The sequence below is a fragment of the Aulonocara stuartgranti genome (genome assembly GCF_965226115.1).
Source record: "Aulonocara stuartgranti genome assembly, chromosome: 3".
NCBI classification, from domain to species: Eukaryota; Metazoa; Chordata; class Actinopteri; order Cichliformes; family Cichlidae; genus Aulonocara; species Aulonocara stuartgranti.
The window spans coordinates 64,727,966-64,752,352 of NC_138941.1; the positions used below are offsets into that span (position 1 = coordinate 64,727,966).

Genomic DNA, 24,387 nt, shown 5'->3' on the forward strand with positions numbered 1-24,387 from the left:
TGAATAGGCTTGGTTTAGATGATCTCATTGGTCTCACTGTGAAGTGAATAGCTTTACTTAGATCCTTGTAACCTCTGTCTTGTGCCTTCTCTCAGACCAGAAAAATATCAAAGCAGTGGTTGGACAGACGGTCACTCTGGCATGTCAAGCTCCAAAAAACAACAAGTCCATCATTGCTGCAGAGTGGAGGAGAGCTGATCTTGGGGATAAATATTTACTTTTGTACTGGAAAGAGCAGTTTGATCCAACCAAACAGCATCCATCTTTCAAGAACTGGGTTGATCTGCAGGACAGACAGATGAAGGATGGAGACGTGTCTTTGATTCTGAAGGAAGTGACAAATGTGGACAGTGTCATAGGTGTCAAACTCTGGCCATACCAAATTACTATCAGAGCTGGCCTACTGGTATTATACAGCTAATATATATATTGTTTAGTATTAAGCTTTGCTTGTTCCATATTCAGTTTTTCAGCAAAACGTGTTTGAGTCCATAAGAAAAGATTCATTCTTATATCTGGATGAATAAATATATTTCAATAAATATTAATGTTAGCCTGCGACTTTGTTCCAGTTTTGAATTTTGGCCCACTGTGTATTTGAGTTTGACACCCCTGCTATAGAATAATGAACCACAGGATAAACTGATGTTATGAGGACAGACAGAAACTAGCAGCGTGGATAATAATGGATCTTTGGTGGTGGCAATACTTACTACAGACATAGTAAGTCTGTGTATAAATTAGCAGAAATCTACTTGAAAATGGGTACTCTCCTCTCCTCAAAATGCCAATATATAATTTATACATGTGTTACATCCTGGGAGGCTGTGGGAGTGTGTGGGCGTGGTGTTGTCTTCTCCCTCTCCCCCTCCTTCGTTCTGGCCCCTCCCCTTGTCTCTCTCTGCCCCTGCCCTCTCCTTTAGGTCACACTTGCTGCTCATCTGCTCTCGTTACAACCAATTACCCTCAGGGGTGATATAAGCTGGAGAAGAGCAGTGTGGAGGAGGAGGGAGAGGTTTCTGGTCAGAGTGTGCTACTGGCTTAGGTGTGGACCAGCCTTCTGGGTGTGACCAGCCTTCTGGTGTGTGGCTCTTTGTGAGTAGTGCTTAACTGAGCAGTGATTGCCCATGAGTGACGGCGGCCTTCGTTAGTTTGTGTGGCCTGCCTGGATATTGTTTGCTAGCAGCGTTGCTGTCTCTTTCTGTTGAAGCCTTATTGTTGCTTTCTTTGTTGAAGTGGTCATTACCACTTTGGGTTGACCTCCCTGATTTCTTATTAAAGCAGCGGTGCTGTCTCCTTTTGTTGTTGCCATTTATAATTATTGAGGTGTTTGCCTACAATAAAGATCTATTTTATATTAAATACCTCTGCCTGGCATTCTTTTCATTCCACCTGGATCTAACTGTTACTGTCCCCCACCCTCATCGCCTAGCATTTAAGAGGGGACGTAACAACATGTATACATTTTCTGTAAGCTTTTTTTGTTGTGTGTGTTTTGTATTATCAAGAAATCATCCACATGTGTTAGTGTTGAGTGTGTTTTGATAGTTGTCACTTTTTTGTTTTGTTTTTGTTTTTTTTACTGTAGATATGCTCACTCCTACAGAAAGTACTACAGAAGAAGAAGTAGCCAGATACAAAAAGGTAAACAATGACACTGAATGGAATAATCACTGTTAGTGTCGGGTGCGTCAATGTGATGTGTAATTACATTTCCAGGAAGATTCTCATCAAAAGATGCTGTTAGTGAATTGTAGTGTACAAATTTGCAGAAGTTTGCAGTTACATTAAACACACACACACGCACGCACTCACACACGCACACACATATATATGATCCATGATCCATATCTGATTGGCAGCTAACATCTGCAGCATCCCATTAGGACATAAAACAGTGCAGAGTACAGCTGCACATTTGTTTTGTTGTTGTGTGTTACCTGTTAAACACTTGGGCCTGCTTTCCATGCCTCTTCTTTTGTTATACTGTACTTCTTTGTCGTTCAACTACAGTGTCGTGTACTAAGAGTCTGTAGCTAAAATGTGAATGTCTGATGTAACTGTGTCACTCTGCTTGAATTTTCTCAGTGTCAGTGTCTTTGTTTTTGTTTCTGTAGATGGGATTTAACAGTTAAATAAATTTTTTAACGGGGAAACTCTGTTTAAAAAACAAACAGAGTTTCCCTCTGAGATAAAGCTGAATAAACAGTATCAGCCTGGTTTCATTTCAGTATCGGTCATTTTTGACCAAGACATGTCCTTCAACGCACATATTAAACAAATATGTAAGACTGCTTTCTTCCATTTGCGCAACATCTCTAAAATTAGAAATATCCTGTCTCAGAGTGACGCTGAAAAACTAGTTCATGCATTTATTACTTCCAGGCTGGACGACTGTAATTCATTATTATCAGGATGTCCAAAAAACTCACTGAAAAGCCTTCAGTTAATCCAAAATGCTGCAGCAAGAGTCCTGACAGGGACTAGAAAGAGAGAGCAGATTTCTCCTGTTTTGGCTTCCCTTCATTGGCTTCCTGTTAAGTCCAGAATTTAATTCAAAATCCTGCTCCTCACATACAAGGGCTTAAATAATCAGGCCCCATCTTATCTTAATGACCTTGTAGTACCATATCACCCTATTAGAGCACTTCGCTCTCGCTCTGCAGGCCTACTTGTTGTTCCTAGAGTATTTAAAAGTAGAATGGGAGGGAGAGCCTTCAGTTTTCAGGCCCCTCTTCTGTGGAACCAGCTTCCAGTTTGGATTCAGGAGACAGACACTATCTCTACTTTTAAGATTAGGCTTAAAACTTTCCTTTTTGCTAAAGCACATAGTTAGGGCTGGACCAGGTGACCCTGGATCCTCCCTTAGTTATGCTGCAATAGACGTAGGCTGCCGAGGATTCCCATGATGCATTGAGTTTTTCCTTTCCAGTCACCTTTCTCACTCACTATGTATTAACAGACCTCTCTGCATTGAATCATATCTGTTATTAACCTCTGTCTCTCTTCCACAGCATGTCTTTATCCTGTTTTCCTTCTCTCACCTCTCACGCAGCAGATGGCCGCCCCTCCCTGAGCCTGGTTCTGCCGGAGGTTTCTTCCTGTTAAAAGGGAGTTTTTCCTTCCCACTGTCGCCAAAGTGCTTGCTCATAGGGGGTCATATGATTGTTGGGTTTTTCGCCTTGAGGCGACTTTTGTTGTGATTTGGCGCTATATAAATAAAATTGAATTGAATTGAATATGTTTCTAAGCACACATGACAATACAAAAAATATCAATTCCAACATATGGTTCCCATGATTCCGGACCAAAACATGACTCCACCACCTCCTTGCTGACGTCACAGCCTTGTTGGGACATGGTGGCCATCCACCAACCATCCACCACTTCATCCATCTGGACCATCCAGGGTTGCACGGCACTCATCAGTGAACAAGACCGTTTGAAAATTAGTCTTCATGTAGTTGCTTGTGAGTATTGGTGGCCGAATAGAAGTTTTATGCACAACTGCAAGTTTCTGGAGGATCCTACACCTTGTAAGTTGTGTGCAGCCACGGGCCAGTTGCAGACACATTGCTGACCCTGTGCTGGCCCAGAACAGTTTCAGCTCTGGCCCCAGATGTGAGCCTAATGTGTACCTTAATTAAGCCGTGTAATAACAACATGTGTATAATTGTGCAAAAGTAAGAGGATGAAACACTGTTCAGACAGTGAATGGACTGATTCTTATATTCCATTTTTCAACTCTCCTAGATTACTCACAGTGCTCCAGACAACGTGCCACATACACCAATCACATACTTTCTCTTAACTGAGTGCTTCCTAACTACATTCATACACATTAACACTCACAACATGCAGACTGGATGAGCCAGAGATCGAACCACTAACCTTCCGATCAATAGGTGACCTGGTCTACTGCCTGAGCTACAGCCACCCAGTGGTAAACACGAGTAAACCCTCACTAGGTTTTGGATAAAGTGTACACTCACAAAACCTGTCAAACCTGCATTTGAAATGTTGGCTAACATAGCAGTACAGTATTGCAACATGGCATTTGGCTCTTCTGACTAAAATAGGAACACAAATAGTGCCATCATTGCCAGACCTGGCCCACATCTGGTTGACATACACTCTGCCATGACACCAGTCAGTCAGAAGTGCCAGCTTGATGCCGGATCCCAGGCAGACCTGTTTTCTATGAGCCTGGGCCACATACACCAAACCACAATCGAGCCAGATATGGCATACCATCACATAAACAGTGCCATCTATGCCAGGCCTGGCCCATATCTGGATGACATACGTCTTATCATGCCAGAAGTCAGCCAGCAGTGCCAGCATGATACCAGATCTGGGCCAGACCTGCTTGCTATGTGGGTACATGATGCAGGGAAATCGTGACAAAGTCAGAAAACACAGGCAAATAGAAAAATACTGTAAAAACACGCTCAGTGCGTTATGGACAGAGTGGTATGGTAAGAGTGAGTTTTTTCACAGTTTTTTGGGGGTTAGTGTTTTCAGGAAGTCAGTGGTGGTCAACCTGCATGAAGCCTTTCAGCCATGACAGCATATCAGTGGTTAAAGCAGAGACATGCAGTCAAACGGCATTCCTTCGAGCTCACTTCCTCTTAGATGAACTGTGGTCAGCAACAGGAAGATGCAAATTGTTTCCACGAATCTGCAACACGATCAACACAACCAAAGTTTTTTAGATAAAAATTTTAAAAATCATTAATGATCATTGTTGAGATAAGAATAGTTTGCTCTGTAATGACAAAGACATAATTCTGTCAGTGAAGGCACCATGCAGGCGATCTATAAATATAAATTTTTTGTTATTTACATGTTTCTTTGAGTGTGTGGTTTCCTGACTGACTTCAGCCACTCACAATGTTTGTTTTTTAAAGTCAGTGAAGGGATCTGTTCCCCTTAATGTCAACTAAATTTGTTGGGGCCCATGTCTACAGTCACTTAACAGTCAGTTTGACTATTTTAAAGCTTTTTTTCTCTTGTATTTGTTGCAGTCAGACAAAGAAACTTTGCTTCCACTAAAAACCACAACACTTACATCCTGTCACAGAGCAGAGGATTACGGTTTGACTTTAACTGACTGTGAACTGGTTAAAGTGTTGACCTGATATCACAGAGAGTAAGATGAAGAACGCATCTCTGCTGTGGCTGCTCAGTAAGTACACTGAAATTATTATATATGAAAATCTGTCATTTCTTCAGGAACATACATTCAGGTTGGATTAGAATAGGAGAGCAGTAGATGAGTTTTTATGAAGAACACCAACAAGAAGGAAGACTTCTGGATGGATGCAAACTGCATTTCGTTGCCTTGTACCTGTGCATGTGCAATGACAATAAAGTTGAATTCTATTCTATTCTATTCTATTCTATTCTATATGTTTCAATGAAATATAGACTTACTGCTCAGTAACTTTATCTATAATAATATAACAACATATAGTAAAAACATTGTGCATTGTGCTCCCAGGTCCAGCACCGCCTTGTTTTGCCATTTTGTATTTTAAATGAATCAAGCATTAAAACCGTTTTGAAATGAATTCCTATCTTGTGAGTCCAGCATCTGGATCCTCATCCTGCCAGCTACACAAATGTTTCAATTAAATAGAGACTGCTCAGTAACTTTATCTATAATAATATAACAGAAACAAACCTTAAAACATATTGTGTGGAGTACAATGTTTGAATCCAGAATGTGGCAAAGCCAAAGCAGAAAGCTATAAAACAAAGAAATAGTTGAATATAGTACAAAGTATGAAGAATTTCAGTTAACTTGAGTAAATGTACTACTTTACATTGTGTCACTGCTGATATTAACAGATTACCAACACTCTAGTCCAGCACACATGCCTCTGTGTAGGACATTAAAGAGGAAACTGTTTTATCCTTTCTCCACTCATCAGTGCACAAGTCAGGAAAAAAAAAACCCAAAACATTATAGCTGTGGTCTCAAAAGTTTTGATTTGCTTTTACTCCTGTTTTGTTAAATGTCAAACTCAAATCAACCTCAGTTTCATTTCTCTTTAGTTCTGATCTCACTGCTGAGCTGCACAACAAACCAAGGTCGGTAACCTTCTTCTGTCACAGTTTAAACCTGACATCAACTAAACCTCACTAAGTGTCCTTTTTTAATCTTTGTTGTAGAATGACATGATAATCATACAGAAACTGATCACTACAGCCTGATGAATATTTAACCCTCATAAAGTAAGGAAGTATAGTCACATAATTTATTTGATACATAAAATTCCAAAACATCCCCCTCACAGCTCGTCTGACTGTGAGTCCCAGCAGCTCTCAGTTCTTTAAAGGAGACTTTGTGTCTCTGAGCTGTGAGGAGGACGACAGCTCTGCTGGATGGACTCTGAGGAGAAACACAAGCACACGACAGAGGACTCATTGTGAGGAGTGGGGAAAACCAGCTGGTTCTTCCTGTAACATCAGTAACACATATCAAGTGGACAGTGGAGTTTACTGGTGTGAGTCCAGAGAGGGTCCCATCAGTAACATGGTTAACCTGACAGTCACTGGTAAGCTGAGTGTGTGGAGTTAGTGTTGATGAAGCTGTGTGTAAATGGATGAAATGCTGTAGTTTGTCTCTGTGTTGAGGTGGATCAGTGATCCTGCAGAGTCCTGTCCTCCCTGTGATGGAGGGAGATGACGTCACTCTGCTCTGTAAAACAAAGACCACTCCCTCCAACCTCCCAGCTGCTTTCTATAAAGATGGCTCCCTCATCAGGAAGCAGCCTACAGGTCACATGACCATCCAGCATGTTTCCAGGTCTGATGAAGGCCTCTACAAGTGTGACATCAGCGGTCATGGAGAGTCTCCATCCAGCTGGATCACTGTCACAGGTGACACACTCACCTGTCTGTGTTTCTGCAGCTTTCAACATTCACAATGTGACGACAACTTAATGACTGTGTTTGCTTTGTTTTAGACAAACACACCACCACACCTCCACCTACATCCACACCTCCACCTACATCCACACCTCCTCCATCACTGTCCTCCACTGCTCTCTCTGTGTTGTCATTTCTTAAATCGATCTGTGGGTTCTTACTGGTGTTACTGGTTCTGTTAGGGAGACGATGTGTTCACAGGAAAACTGAAGGTGAGACTCAGACTTTGTTTTTCAAAGTAAATGATTTTGATGTGATATTCACTAATATTTTTCTCACAGCATGAAACAGTAAATCAATTTGCTGTTCATTCTGGCTCATTTCAGCTGATGGAGAAGTTGGAGATGACATCACGTACAGTCACAGAAAATCTCAAGTCATCAACAACAGCCAATCAGAGGAAGCAGAGGTAGTTTTTAACGCGCTGTGTGTTTAGGCTTCATGTTAATATTTAGAGGAATTATAAAACTTGGCTAAAGGAACTCTGTGAACTCACTGAGCTTAAACTAATGTGTCACACAACTTTATGAATTCAACAACTCACTACGTACAAAAAATCTCATACAAGTTCAAACATTGGTGACCTTGACCTCAGGTTCAGATGTAAAGTTGTCTGAAAATCTTTTAATGCAAAATGTCAAAGAGGTCATGTAAGACTTCTTAAACCCATGCCATAGCTGTATTTACTCAGGAAGAATATCACACAGGCCTCTCATACTGAAAGATTAGCTGCATCTACTGATAATCTCTGACAATCTGGAATTTGGCAACTTTAGTTCAAATCCGTGCACATTTTATTTTAAAAGTTTCTGAGTGGTGCAGTATAATATGTAGCTATAGTAGCAGCACTGTTTCAGTCTTTGACAAAATAACATTCAAAACTTTTTCCCAGTTGACATTCAGTGATTGTTCATAATTATCACACTCCTGCTGTAACTGGACGGATTAAAAAAAAAAAAAAAGATTTTCATTTCAGCATTAAAGTCTTAAATATCTTTTAACCTGGTAAAAGTTGACCTGGTAGTTCTGTCTTCTAGAACTTGTGCTCTCTGGAGTTTTTGTGCCAGGAGAGATGAAGAGACCAACAGAGAGCAGAGAGCCTGAGAAAGCTGAAAGTTGTGAGACAGGAGAGAGAAAAGGAGTTTTATGCTCAGGCCACTTTCAGCCGGCAGAACAAAGTTGTATGTTGTGAGTTTGTAGGTGACCGTTAATGAATGCTGTTCTTTGCATGTTGGGCTGTGTGTTTTTCAGGCTGTGGTTAGTCCGTTAACAGAAACTAGCAGCTCGTTGGTCGTCATGTTTCCTCTGTCAGATAAAAATACTTCAGCTGCTCAGATTGTACTGCAGGACTGTTACTGTGCAAACAAAATCAAAATTAGATCAGTTCAATTAGGCTTCATGTTTACTGTGTACAACAACAACAAAAAAAAACATTTGCATCACTTACTTCATATTTAATACTGAAACTTTCAAATTCCCCAAAAGTTTCATCTTAATTGAAATTGAACTCACATAAATGAAGCTTTATCTTGAGTTTGTTTCTCCTGTAACCAGTTTAATACTTCAGAAACAATGTCTGCCTCACCGTGTTTTAAAGCAGCGGTCCCCAACCCCCGGGCCTCGGACCGGTACCGGTCCGTGAGTCGTTTGGTAATGGGCCGCGAGAGTTGAGGCTCAGGTGTGAAATGTATATTTTTTAGAGTTTTTGTCGGTTTTCAGCGTTATTTTGTTATCATTTTTATTGTTTACTCGGTTTTCCTGGGTCTTTTCACGTGTGTTATGAATAAATGTTCTTTTTTTCAGTACCGGTACTAGTTTTATTTTTTTGTATTTATCCGCGACACCTTAAAGGTCGGTCCATGAAAATATTGTCGGGCATAAACCGGTCCGTGGCTCAAAAAAGGTTGGGGACCGCTGTCCTGCGTTAAAGTGCTTTAAATCCTCTCCCCATTTTGTCAGTTTACTTCACATAAACATAACAGAGTTTCAGAGCTGCTTATTCTTCTCATGTTGAACTGTGTGTGTTCGTGTTAATACTTTAAACTAGAGTCAGACGTCTCCTCTTCACTGAAGTAGTCCACCAGTCCAAACACCAATGTCCAGCTGCTGGTCTCTAACTGGTCCACACAGCCCATCAGACCTAAGGAATTTGACTTGTAATACTTATTTGTTATACTGTGTTGTGTCTTCTCATTATAATGTACACTCTCTGTGGTTGTATAAGTCTGTCTGTATATAGTTTGACTAAATGTAATTAAAAATATAAATGTAATGCGTTACTTTAAATGTCCTCAGTAACTTTGCATTTTGTTTATTTCATTTATAAGCGTGGCACCATGCTGTCGCCTGCTTCCTCTGCAGCATCAGTAACCTTTGCTCTCACATGTCGTTACTGTCGTGTGGTTCTGTGGGTTTGAGAAAAGGCGCTGATGGAAAATTTGTCTCTAACTGATTCACACCTCTACTCAGCAGATAACAACGAACAGACAAACAGCTTAACCTCGATCACAGACTAAAAACAGCACGAACATCATTCATGGCTAAAAAGAACAAAGTGTGTTTGTTTGAAGAGTTTTAATTCAAGGAAATCAAACCGTAAGAATTTTCTTTCTGGTTAACTTGGTGTTAGCGTGCTCTTTTTGCAGATTTTTACACAGAGTGGAATTCACGATGGCGATTTGTTTTCTGTCCTTGATGCAGTTTACACTTTGCCATCACACTCTCAGCCTCTCAGTATTATCTCCACTCATTAAAAGTTGTAGACGTCACCACCATTTTCTTTCTCCCTGCAAACAAACTCACTTCAGCTGATTGTAGCAGGATATTGTATATTAAATGAATATATAAGGTAACCTAAGATTAGCATATTGAGAATGAGATGAAATATATCAAGTTAATTGTATTAACCTCTTAACCTACTGTCACAAATGCAGGATGATGTAACAAAATACAAGTAACTTAAAGGTATTAGTCAAGCTCAGGGGTGACTGTGTATTCATAGTTGTCTGCGTATTGATACCGAAACATCCGATCGTCGTGTTTCACCTTATGGATCAGGATATTAGAAGATTGTTGTGTTTCCTCAATGATTTGAAGTAAATCTGTCTTTCATTACCAAGAAAGAAAACAGAATCAGAATCAGAATACTTTATTAATCCCAAAGGAAATGGGGGTTACAGCAGGCAGCACGCTAATGGTGCATGCGCACTTACAAAGGAACCTTCTGACCAACTTTACACAAACATCACATTGGGGAGACATGTCAGAGAGGTAGGCTGATAGGAAAAAAACAACGAAAATACATAACATGGAGGTAAGAGGAGGAGAAAAAAAAAAAACTCCACTCAGACTGAGCTCCTAGTGGGAGAACAGTTTGATAACAGAAAAAAAACACCTCAGCACAAAAAGCACATGACTATCAATACACCATAGAAACACAAGACAAGCAACAGGGGCGGGTAAAGGGTAAGAGAGAGCCGGTGTAGACAGCGCATCCGGTCCCGCAGCATGTCTGCGCTGGTCCAGTTGACTGCCATCTTCCCCGAGAGGGGACAAGCTTTGAAGGCGTTTGGAAAGGGAGGGGGGGGATCAGTGTGTGCATGTCAGTGTATGTGTGTGTCCATAGTTCAGCTGAGACAGTGTCCTTCGCCCTGCCAGGCTAAGTAAACAGTCTTCCAGCCAACCCAGGTGGCCTTGCATGGAATGGGAAGGAACAGACTAAACACAGTCGTTATCAGGGTGTTTTGTTCAGCTCCAGCCTTGAGGCCACAGCTGGCGCCGAAGGGGTCTCCGCATGAATTGATGATGGTTTTTCCTTTAGTGCGAACAGCTCATATGAATTTCAAAGCTGTTCTAAAAGTCCAACACTGGTCTCTCAATCTCCCGTTGGAGAGCCGTGAGCTTCCTATGATGTTATCCAAACTTACGTTCCGTGATGTTGTCATTTTTTTTGCTCAAAGAGCAAAAAAAATTCTGAGAACTCATGACCACAGTGCACTTCCCCAAGATGTGCTTGAATTTGCGCCCAGATGTGTTATTCCGAGCGAGCCCCTCCAGATGTAATCCAGTTTTTCACTCAGAGGTCTTGTTCTGAGTATTCACGGCAGCCGTGCGTTCTCCAAGATCTTCTCCGTGCTGCACTCAATGAGCCCATTTTTAGAAACTCACGCCTCGTCCCATCATTTCAATCCCAGCGGGCAGCCTTGTGGGGGTTTGAACAGCTGGTTCCGCTTCCTTAATTCTTCGATAAGTCAGGGCCAAGCCAGCTCCGATCAGCCAGAACCCTGTTATCATGGTTCCGAATAGGTAGATATCTTCAGCACTCAGGCTCACCCAAGCCCAGACTTCTCGTTGAGAAAGGGGTGTCAATTGCATTCAGAGACCAGTTGATCAAATCCATAATTCCTCTTTTAGGTTTTAGAGAACAGACCGTGAGAGTGTTCCAGGAAAAAGTAATACAAAAAAACCACGAGACTAGACAAGGACATAAGAGGCTAAGCAGGGAAGCTAAGGGAGAGGAGGAGAGGAGAAAAAGAGCGACCGCCTTCGCTGAGAGCCAAAGACGAATGAGAACCAAAGACGAATGAAGCAAGTAAAACTACCAAAAAAGATCAAGTCTAAGCAATATTTGATATGGGAGCTATTTCTCCTTCCGCTTATGTGCGTGTCCCAGGGATCACTCCACAAAACTGGGGCTTTCATTTGAAATATTAAAATAAAATTCATAAATAATAACTAAATAAATAAAATAATAAATAAATAAATTTACTTAAGCTGCTGATGGTTTATATAAAAATGCCTATACAGCAGGATTTTAAACATTAAAAGATGAATATTATTCAACTTTTTTTTAATACACTGCCCCCTAGAGCCTTTCATGTCTCAGTGAAATGCAGATTCATTTATGAATTTTCTCGTCCATCTTTAAAAACTTTTTCTGATGGACTTTATGGAGAAATACCAACAGTCACTTTGGTCTTGCGATACTTACAAAATAACTGTGAAATTGTAACTTGAAATTCTTATTTATTTCTTGGTCAAGCAGCAACTGTGACTTTAGGCTTGTCTTTTTAAAATTATAAAAAATATTCCGAGTTATGTTTTGAGAGAAATTGAAGAAACTACTGACCAGCATTTATTCAAGTAGGAACACATCAGAGGTCAATTGATTTCACTTCTGAGCCAGAGGTCATCTACTTTTCATCTACTCCAACAGTCCAACCATGTGACGCTTACATCCATTCTCTTCTATTTATCTTTGTCAGGGTTACAGGGTTACGCTGGACAGATCGCTAGCCTGTCACAGACAGAGACAGACAACTATTCACACTCACATTCACACATTCAACTTTAGAGTTTCCAATTAACATAACCCCACTAACTGCATGTCTGTGGACTGTGGGAGGAAGTTGGAGTACCAATGCCGCCGTGCAGTTTCATTTAAAGATGTTGTGTAGATGCAGATAGTCTATTCAGTTTTAATGTCAGCAGTTTTTGGACAAATTTGTGAACTGAAGAACTTTACTGAACTGGTACAAGCTGAACTCCAACCTGCTGCTGACCTTCTACCGCTCGTCCATTGAGAGCCTGCTAACCTACTGCATCACGGTACGGCAGCTGCACCAAAGCAGATAGAGTGAGGCTTCAGAGTGTGGTCAAGACAGCACAAAAGATCATCGGCTGCCCTCTCCCCTCCCTGATGGACATTTATTCCTCCCGCTGCCTCAGCAGAGCAGCAAACATTATCAAGGACAGCTCCCACCCTGGCTTCAACATGTTCAGCCTGCTTCCCTCAGGGAAGCGCTACAGGTGCATCAACACAAAAACCCACAGACTCAAAAACAGTTTCTTCCCCAAAGCGATAACCACCCTGAACTCACACATGCACAGATAACACAGCCCCCCACTTCCCACATGGACCACCACTGTGCAATACCAATTCCATGTGCAATAACTCAACTGTATATACATAACACTATTTATTACATATTACTTACGTCTTGTATATTGTACATTTTTTTTTATATATATACACACACACACACACACACACACGCACACACACGCTTAAGTCCCGTTTGGGGTCGCATATCTTAACTCCCGCCCTTTGGGGACACCACTTTCTGTATGGTTTAGAAGCAAGCTGGCAACTCAGTTTTACTCCTCCAAGACCACAGAAATAAAAAATCACTTGAGATTTTCATTTTAAGCAACATTTGTCCAGACAGTATTTTTACCTTCCCATTGGGGACTGGGAACGTTTAATGTCCCCTTTGGGGTCTTCAGCGATACACAGATAAACAAACTATTTTATGCCACTTTTGGGGACCTTACTTCCATTTGGGGTCTTCAGCGACACACACATACACAAACTATTTTATGCCACTTTTGGGGACCTTACTTCCATTTGGGGTCTTCAGCAATACACACATACACAAGTTATTTTATGTCAGTTTTGGGGATATTACTTCCCTTAAAGGCAATTCCTTCAAAGTACAATATAAGGTTAACTACCCAATCTAACAATAATCTAAACAATAATTAAGGTCTCTATTTATCTTGAAGAAATCAAAACTATGTCCAACGTCTCGGCCACAGAACAATTTAAATTTTTGACTGTATTTATTACTACTGTGTTGTTTTGGGAGTTTATATGCACATCATTAATGCAGAGAAACTTGGATAAAAAAAAAAAATCATCTGTACTATTGAGTGTTTATTACCAGCAAATTGTAAGGCAAGAACTTTGCTTCCAAATATGTTCACTGGGAAGAAGTCCCTGGTCCCCTGTCTTCATCTTGATCCGTTTTCTTATTCTATTGTGTTTTTGTTGCCTCCATACCTGACAGAAGAGACTCAATCTCATTGCTTGAGGAATCTGGATTTTGCAGATCAATTTTTTTTTACGTTTCAGGCATTTCTCATGATGCTGCTTCAGCTTGGTTAGTCTTGAGTAGATAAACACAAGTTAAATAGGCAAACATTAGACAGTTAAACTAGTTTTTATATTCTATTTAAACTAAAAGAAATTTCTAATTTCAACTATGAATTGTTAACACAGATAATTTGTACACAATTACCAAGGGTTCATTTGATTTTCAGAAACTATCCAAACCTATCATAAAAGATTTAATTTAATTATTAATAAACACACTGCTTTAACCTACATTAGAACCAATCAAAATATCCTTTACCTCAGGCCACCAATAAGTACAGTATTAAAGATCTGTGAGTGATAAGACAAGCTGTACGATTTTAGAATGGATATCTTAATTTTAGTGTTCACTGATGTTACGAGTAGATTTAACATGAATAACAAATAGACAAGAGACAATTAAAAACTGCCAAAGAAGATGACTCTTATGACTTCCGGGAACATTTCTAACAAAAATGCACTGCGTTAACCTGAATGAGGACAATCAAAAGGATATACATAAATGAAATTGAATTGATATAGTACCAGAGTACAGTGATCATTAACTGATAGTCATTAACGATCATTGACCATTAACGGTTTTGTCACTGATCTCAAGGGTAGAGTAATACTAAAAACAGAAATATACCTCCATTTAAAAATTGCAAAAACATATGCAACAATAGTTATTGGTACACCTGACTCTTATGACTTTTGGGGACGTTTCTAACACAAAAACACTCCGCTTTAACCTAAATGGGGACATTCAATGGGAAACTTCCCTTAGGGAACTGGTTAATACAATAAACTCTGATTATTAAACATCTGCATATGTTAAGGTATGTGTAACTACTTTTCAGATGGATTTCTTTATCTTAGTCCTCATTCTGATTGGTATTTGTTCTGTATTTTTAAATCTTAGACATAGTGAAGGTTTTTTTTTTTTTAACATAACCCTTGCTTGAGTGTGGGGATCATTGATAAATTGTTTACAGACGTCATGGATAGATTTATACTGAAAAAGAACATGATACTATTTTTAGAAAAAAATTCCGAAACATATCCAACTATAGTCATTAGTATGCCATATACTTATGACTTTTTGGGGACATTTTTAACACAAATACACTACGCTTTAACCTATATGGGGACATTCACTGGGAAACTTTCCTTAGGGAACTGGTAAACACAATGAACTCTGATTATTAAATATTTGCTCATGGTAAAGCAGGGGTCCCCAATCCCAGTCCACGAGGGTCGGTGTCTCTGCAGGTTTTAGATCTCACCCTGGGTCAACATACCTGAATCAAAAGATTAGTTCATCACCAGGCCTCTGGAGAACTTCAAGACATGTTGAGAAGGTAATTTATCATTTAAATCAGCTGTGATGGATCAAGGACACATCACCGGGGACCCCTGTGTTAAAGTATGTGTAATGATCTGGGGCATGGATTGCTGTATCTTAGTCCTCATTCTGATTGATTTGTTCCATATTTTCAAATCTTAGACATAATGAAGGATTTTACAACATAACCCTTACTTGAGTGAGGGAATCATTGATAAATTGTTCTCCGACTTCATGGGTAGATTTATACAGAAAATAGGGACATGATACCATTTAAAAAAAAAAAAAATACAAAGCATATTCAACTATAGTCATTAGTATGCCATATGCTTATGACTTTTGGGGACGTTTTTAACACAAATACACTCCGCTTTAACCTAAATGGGGACATTCAATGGGAAACCTTCGCTAGGGAACTGGTTAATACAATGAACTCTGATTATTAAACATATGCATATGTTGAGGTATGTGTAATGATTTGGGGATGGATTGCTTTATCTTAGTCCTCATTCTGATTGGTATTTGTTCCATACTTTCAAATCTTAGACATTATGAAGGATTTTACAACATAACCCTTACTTGAGTGTGGGAATCATTGATAAATTGTTCTCCGACTTCATGGGTAGATTTATACAGAAAATAGGGACATGATACCATTTTTAAAAAAAAAAAAAAAGTACAAAAGCATATCCAACTATAGTCATTAGTATGCCATATGCTTATGACTTTTGGGGACGTTTCTAACACAAATACACTCCGCTTTAACCTAAATGGGGACATTCAATGGGAAACTTTCGTTAGGGAACTGGTAAATACAACGAACTCTGATTATGAAACATATGCATATGTTGAGGTATGTGTAATGATTTGGGGGATGGATTGCTTTATCTTAGTCCTCATTCTGATTGGTATTTGTTTCATATTTCCAAATCTTAGACATAATGAAGGATTTTACAACATAACTCTTGAGTGTGGTGATCACTAATAAATTGTTCTCGAACTTCATGTATGGAGTTATACTGAAAAAGGGACATGACACTATTTTTAAAAAACAATACAAAAACCTGTCCAACTAAAGTCATTAGTATGCCATATGCTTATGACTTTTGAGGACGTTTCTAACACAAATACACTCCGCTTTAACCTAAATGGGGACATTCAATGAGAACTTTCCTTAGGGAACTGGTTAATACAATGAACTCGGATTATTAAACATCTGCATATGTTAAGGTATGTGTAAGTACTTTTCGGATTGATTTCTTTATCTTAGTCCTCATTCTGATTGGTATTTGTTCTGTATTTTTAAATCTTAGACATAGTGAAAGGGTTGGGTTTTTTTTTAACATAAGCCTTGCTTGAGTGTGGGGATCATTGATAAATTGTTTACAGACGTCATGGATAGATTTATACTGAAAAAGAACATGATACTATTTTTAGAAAAAAATTCCGAAACATATCGAACTATAGTCATTAGTATGCCATATGCTTATGACTTTTGGGGACGTTTCTAACACAAATACACTCCGCTTTAACCTAAATGGGGACATTCAATGGGAAACCTTCACTAGGGAACTGGTTGATACAATGAACTCGGATTATTAAACATCTGCATATATTAAGATATGTGTAACTACTTTTCGGATGGATTTCTTTATCTTAGTCCTCATTCCGATTGGTATTTGTTCTGTATTTTTAAATTTTAGACATAATGAAGGATTTTACAACAATAACCCTTACTTGAGTGGGGTGATCACTGATAAATTGTTTGTTGACTTTATAGATAGATTTATACAGAAAAAAGGGACAGGATAACATCTTTTAAAAAATCCCAAAGCATATTCAACTATAGTCATTAGTATGCCATATGCTTATGACTTTTGGGGACGTTTCTAACACAAATACACTCCGCTTTAACCTAAATGGGGACATTCAATGGGAAACTTTCCTTAGGGAACTGGTAAATACAATGAACTCTGATTATTAAACATATGCATATGTTAAGGTATGTGTAATGATTTGGGGGATGGATTGCTTTATCTTAGTCCTCATTCTGATTGGTATTTGTTTCATATTTCCAAATCTTAGACATAATGAAGGATTTTACAACATAACTCTTGAGTGTGGTGATCACTGATAAATTGTTCTCGAACTTCATGTATGGAGTTATACTGAAAAAGGGACATGACACTATTTTTAAAAAACAATACAAAAACATATCCAACTGTAGTCATTAGTATGCCATATGCTTATGACTTTTGAGGACGTTTCTAACACAAATACACTCCTCTTTAACCTAAATGGGGACATTCAATGGGAAACTTTCCTTAGGGAACTGGTAAATACAATGAACTCTGATTATTAAACATATGCATATGTTAAGGTATGTGTAACTACTTTTCGGATTGATTTCTTTATCTTAGTCCTCATTCTGATTGGTATTTGTTCTGTATTTTTAAATCTTATACATAATGAAGGGGTTGTTTTTTTTTTAACATAAGCCTTGCTTGAGTGTGGGGATCATTGATAAATTGTTTACAGAATTCGTGGATAGATTTATACTGAAAAAGGGACATGATACTATTTTTAGAAAAAAAATCCCGCAACATATCCAACTATAGTCATTAGTATGCCATATGCTTATGACTTTTGGGGACGTTTTTAACACAAATACACTCCGCTTTAACCTAAATGGGGACATTCAATGGGAAACTTTCGTTAGGGAACTGGTAAATACAACGAACTCTGATTATGAAACATATGCATATGTTGAGGTATGTGTAATGATTTGGGGGATGGATTGCTTTATCTTAGTCCTCATTCTGATTGGTATTTGTTCCATATTTTGAAATCTTAGACATTATGAAAGATTTTACACACACACACACACACACACACACACACACACACACACACACACACACACACCCCTAACGGATGTTAATTTGCATGTTTCATTCATTATACAGTTCTGTGCAAGTACATCTAATGTCATTACAGATTATTTAGAAAATGTGAAACAGGTGATTCATTGTAATGTGTAAACAGACATGGACGCACAAGATACAAGGCAAAGAGAGAGGTTGTGTGTCCAGTTTGAGTCATTCATATTTTATTTGTTATCATTTATTTTTTTATTAGTTTTAACATACAGTTAATTCTGTTTAACCAAAACGACGTCTGTGAACAACCGAGATGAAGAAGATTTGAACTTTACTGTTACTGCAGTTTGTACAGGGACGTGTCACTGGAGGCGCAGCGGCCCGAGCTGAAAGTGTCACTGGGGGAACAGGAGACTGAGTGGAGAGCGAGTGAGCTGCTGACAGACAGAGCTTAGAGTGGCTGCTGCTGATCAGGGGATAAGCTGTTCACAGTTCTATCTGCAGCACAAAACACAGCCCCGGAATGAACAGTCCCACAGTTGACACAGAAAAAGAGTCCTCACTCACCACAGCCGGCGATTTAAAAGTCCGAACGTCGTTTTTTCCCCCCGCAGATGGCTCCAAAAGGCCGGGCAAAACCCACATCCGGCGGGTTGGGCAGCGAGGTAGTCGTGGCGGAGAAAAGGTGTGTTGTGAGGTGGAGAACGGCCTGCATGGTCGGGGGGGTGTGACTCCAATAGCCATGGCAGGCCAGAAAAGAGGCGTTGTAGCCGGCTTTCCACTGCGCAGCGAAGCTCTTCCAGGGGGGTGTTCCAGCCACAGGCCGAGAAGATTCTCCACATTGTAAGTGATGTCATCCTTGAGCTCCTCAGACGGGTTGCAAGCCGCTGGGTCCATGGTGGCTGGTTCGTACTGTCACGCCTGGCGTAGCAGACGTGTGGAATGGAGATAAGGACCCAAGATATGTAGACCACAATATGTACGTCTCCCACAGTGTGTGTCTGACAAGGTGATCAGCAACACAGGGGCACCACAGGGGACTGTCCTCTCCCCCTTCCTCTTCACCCTCTACACCACAGACTTCAGCCACTGCACAGAGACCTGCCATCTTCAGAAGTTTTCTGATGACTCTGCGGTGGTTGGATGCATCAGCAGGGATGATGAGACAGAGTACCGGGCTGTGGTCGACTCCTTTGTCACGTGGTGTGAGCAGAATCATCTGCAGCTCAACGTGGCAAAGACCAAGGAACTGATCGTGGACTTCAGGAAGACCAGGAAACACTTGACCCCTGTTTCAATCCAGGGGGTCAGTGTTGACATTGTGGAGGACTATAAATACCTTGGAGTACACATTGACAATAAACTGGACTGGGCTAAAAACACCACAGCACTTTACAGGAAGGGCCAGAGTCGTCTCTATTTTTTGAGGCGACTGAGGTCCTTCAACATCTGCCAGAAAATGCTGAGGATTTTCTATGAGTCTGTTGTGGCCAGTGCGATCCTCTATGCTGTTGCATGCTGGGGGAGCAGGCTGAGGGTCGCAGATGCCAACAGACTCGATAAACTGATCCGTAAGGCCAGCAATGTTGTGGGGATGGAGCTGGACTCCCTCAAGGTGGTGTCGGAGAGGCGGATGCTGTCCAAGATAAAGACAATGTTGGATAACACCTCCCACCCACTCCATGACATGTTGGTCAGTCACAGGAGCTCGTTCAGTGAGAGACTGAGATTACCGAAAAGCACCACTGAACGACACAGGAAATCATTCCTGCCTGTGGCCATCTCCCTGTACAACGCATCCACTTAACACACCGTTTGCTGCTACAGCTACACATGTTTCTTTTCCAACTATTTATTTATGAGTGACTTGTGTATGTATATATATGTATATATTGTACTATTCTTAGTTAGTGTATTGTCTGTCTTGTCTTAATGTTGGTTTAAAATGGAGCACTGTAACAAAAAATAATTTCCCCCAGGGATCAATAAAGTATTCTGATTCTGATTCTGATTCTGAAGATGCGGACTGCTAAGTAGTGAGAGAGCTTTATTAACAAAAGGGGAAATACAGCACAACAGGAAGGGGGCGAGGAACAGAACAAAAAAAATACTCTAAACTGGGAAAACTAAAATTTAACACAAAGCCAGAACACGAACGAGGGTACCTTGCAGGGAGAATCACCAGGAAGACGGAGGGACAAACACGGAATAACGGAGGGGAATAACGCAGATGAACCAGCAACTACTAAGACAGAAGACACGACTAAAATACACTCAGAGAACACAGGGAGATTACACACAGGTGGGGGACACAGCTGGGAGTGATTAATGTGACGAGACAAGGGAGGCAATCTGAAAACACTCACATAAGATGCAGACCTTCACAATAAAACAGGAAACACATACACGGAATGACACAACACACGGACTTCACATAGACTGGGGAACACAACATAGGAACATGAAACGTGAACAAGGAATGTACAAGAACCCGAAAATAACCAAAACCACAGAATAATAATAACATAAACACGGAATCGCAGACTCTTTATATGAACTCTTTATATATTTGCAATATTTTTTAGCTCAGCTTTAACCTAAAAGCCTTGAATAGTTTTACACCCTGCCATTATACAGCCTGAGACATGTGCAACTAATCTTTGGACCGACATGCCACTTTGAGGCTGAACAAATTTGTGATGCAAGTTGTTGCTTCACCACTTTTAGTGTAAAGTCACAGCAAAGAAACCAGGAAAAAATGTGAGCAGCACCATGTGTCAGACTTCAGTGGAATAGGACAGAAATTCATCTTTCTGAGCTTCACAAGTCAGAACCTCATAAGCTAATTAGCTTCACCACCAGCCCCAAAGTCATTTTAGTCCAAATTCGAAATTCATCAAACGTCCACTGAGACGTCTGTTAAAAGCAAAGCGCCATACAGCAAGAATAGAATCAGAATCATCATATTAGGCCAAGTTTTTGCACACAGACAAGGAATTTGCCTCTATAGTCAATGTTGTGCTCTGCATAAAAATAGCAAATGCAACTTTTAAATAGACAGTTTAATACACAAGCATACACCTTCTTCATACAGAAGAATATAAATATAGGAGAACCGTTATTATTCTTAATGGCGGTAAACAGCTTGGCCCTGAGCCGAAAAGGAGATTTCAAATAGCCTAGTGTCAAAAAAAGTAATAAACAAACAAATAATAATAATCTCTGCTCTTTATTTAGTTATTAAAAACTGTGTTTAGGAAGCTCTGGAGCTAATGACAGACACAGACGATTTGTCTGTATTTTGTTTTGTTTGTTTTTTTAATCAAAAATGTTCACACAGAACAAACAGAAGCTGTTAATAAAAATAGTTTTCAGCTTACCTTTAAAAGCTAAAATACGAAGCGCCATCATACCGAAAGTCATAATAATAACAACAACAAGACTAAATAAGTTGGTCATAATCACGGCTGTGTAGGAGCAACTGTACATTTATACTCGCCTGTGGATTGATACAGAAACATCCGATCGATATGTTTCTGTTACGGTTTGGAGGAGGACTCAAGCGCAGGACTCCGGTTCTGATGCTCACAAGAAGGGTTTATTTATAATTCACCAGGTGTATATACAAGAATGTGCGGGGGGGTGCTATATACAGCTTAGTGGGGGGAGAAGGGGTCTCCAGGGAAGTCCAGGGGAAAGCATGCGTTCTTCAGATTATCCACTCACACGATCACAGGCTCACACTCCAACACTGCCACACGGGGCAAAATCCAGGAAGCTCTGTAGACAGTAGTGATGGGCAGATGAAGCTTCATGAAGCACTGAAGCTTTTCATCCAATTGGTTCACCCCAGCACAAAGCGTCTTGAAGCTTCATTTGCTCTAGTAGGACACCTACTGGACGTAAAAATATTAGTTGGCATGAATTTGAAGAGTGTGGCCTTTTGCACACAGCCTGTAAATGTCAACAACAAAAAGAGTGTGTAAAACATGTATATTGTAGTGATGCAGTATACTGTGTATATTTATACTGGCAGTATGGAAAATGATTATTTGGAAATGCTTAAAATGGAAATGATCATTTACTGTGAGGTGAGGTGTGGTTGGGGTGTGGACAGTGGTTGTGCTTTTGTAACGTTGAGGTATGGACAGCTACACACTGAGGCCTCAGTCCTGCCTGTTCACATTTTATTCTGTAAAAACTAAATTTTCACTGCTTCTATAACCTTTAGTGGGGAGAACATAGCTAGGATTTAATGATTTAACAAATCTTTTGAATCCTTTGTCCTCCACAATGCTAAATGGCTGGGAGTCCTCAATCACCATGCTAACCAGGTCTTCATCTATTGGAGATTGTTCTCCTGAGGAAAGACAATAAAGACAAAGCACAAATATAAATATCACACACGTAACTTATAACAGTTGTATAATATTGTTATATCATTTAGTAACATTACTGCATGCTATATTATCATGACATTTACACACAGCCGAGGCTTTCACTAAAAAACCTTTGAAAGAAAGAAATCATCTCGAAAAAAAAAACAATATTTATTTACTTTAGCCTCTAAGGACTTGTATTAAAAACGCCATTACGGCAGGATTTTAAATATTAAAAGATGAATAGTATTCATCTTTTTTAATACACCGCCTCCTAGAGCCTGGCATGTTTCAGTGAAATCCAGATTTATTTATTAATTTTCTCGTCCTTTACCTTCTTTGCAAATCTTTTTCTGATTTGCAAAGAAAATCAGAAAAAGACAAGGAAGCTCACTGTGCATCTGTGCAGGTTTCATTTGAATATATTGTGTAGATAAAGAAAGCCAATATTCAGATTTAATGTCAGCAGTTTTTTTTAAATTTCAGATATAAAGAAACATGTCAGAAATGTTTGCTCTGTATTTGATTTTTAATAAGTAAAGATTAGCTGTGAGATAAAACTGATGGACTTTTTTTTTAAGCCTTTAGTGCTGCAGCTTCTCTTTGAGATCTGGAGCTGAGCTTAGGTGGTTTGTTCATCTCTCTGGAACTGGAAGAGCAGGATTTCAGTGAAATTACTGTGGTCATGGGTAATGCTGCAAAGCTCTATCACGTTTTCACAGAAAAGAAACCAAACATATATCCTCATGAGAAATAAAGAGAAAGAACGAAAAGAAAAGAAACACAGACAGATTTACAGTGGGGCAAAAAAGTATTTAGTCAGCCACCGATTGTGCAAGTTCCCCCACTTAAAATGATGACAGAGGTCAGTAATTTGCACCAGAGGTACACGTCAACTGTGAGAGACAGAATGTGAAAAAAAAATCCATGAATCCACATGGTAGGATTTGTAAAGAATTTATTTGTAAATCAGGGTGGAAAATAAGTATTTGGTCAATAACAAAAATACAACTCAATACTTTGTAACATAACCTTTGTTGGCAATAACAGAGGTCAAACGTTTACTATAGGTCTTTACCAGGTTTGCACACACAGTAGCTGGTATTTTGGCCCATTCCTCCATGCAGATCTTTAAGATATTTAACGTAGAAAAAGATTATAGAAACAGTTTCACAACAGCAAAAACAGAATCTATTCTACTTTTGTGGGTTGAACATATCCTCTGTCACACTAATGAACACCGGAGGCAGTGAAGCTGAACTTTAAACTACAACCGTCTTTGCATGTGAGAAACAAACTCATCCATAAGTTGTTGAACTGCATGCCAGTGAAACAAACACATTTTTACTGCCTTACAGAGAGATGAATGTTTTTGTATTGCTCTTTACCGTTTCTTTCCCGTAAATTCACACCTCAAGCTGACAGTCCTCAATTCTTTTATTCTGTTTTATTCTGGTCCCACCTTCCGGGTTCCCGCTGTCTGCCCATGATGTCATTATGTCTGCTTATGAGTCTGCGTCTGTTAAGTTCTGGGTCTCGTCTGGATCTCGTCTGGATCTCTGTGTCTGTCGTGTGCTTCCTGTTTTATTTTGTAGGTCTCTGTCTTATGTGAGTGCGTTCAGCTTTGTGCTCTCCCTGGCTCGTCAGTGTAATCAGCGTCAGCTGTGTCTCCCAGCTGTTTCCCCTCACTCCGTTCACCTCTTGTATTTAGTGTCTGCGTCTTCCGTTACTCGTTGTCATGTCGTACCCTCACGTTAACTGTGTGATCCGTCTGCTAGCCTGCCTGTCTGCTTAGTTAGTTTTGTATTCTCAGTTTAGTTAAGTTTATGTTCTGTTACTGCCCAGCAATAAAGCTGAGTGTTTTGAGTTTACGTCTGCCACAGAGTCCTGCATTTTGGTAGTGATGGGCAGATGAAGCCTCATGAAGCACTGAAG

The 24,387-nt window shown here is 39.8% G+C and overlaps 1 protein-coding gene and 1 long non-coding RNA gene across 2 annotated transcripts in view; both read left to right on the forward strand.

Annotated features, from left to right (window-relative positions):
• LOC309696726 overlaps nt 1-24,387 on the forward strand; it is a 167,994-nt gene that overhangs the window by 138,915 nt on the left and 4,692 nt on the right. The window lies entirely within an intron of this gene.
• On the forward strand, nt 5,158-8,359 carry LOC309698767 (Fc receptor-like protein 5; the record flags this gene model as incomplete). Its single annotated transcript, XM_082521442.1, has 7 exons — nt 5,158-5,188; nt 6,061-6,096; nt 6,303-6,563; nt 6,643-6,888; nt 6,975-7,148; nt 7,263-7,345; nt 7,974-8,359. The coding sequence occupies 7 exons, from the start codon at nt 5,158-5,160 to the stop codon at nt 8,010-8,012; spliced, it is 870 nt and encodes a 289-aa protein (XP_082377568.1). The 3' UTR covers nt 8,013-8,359.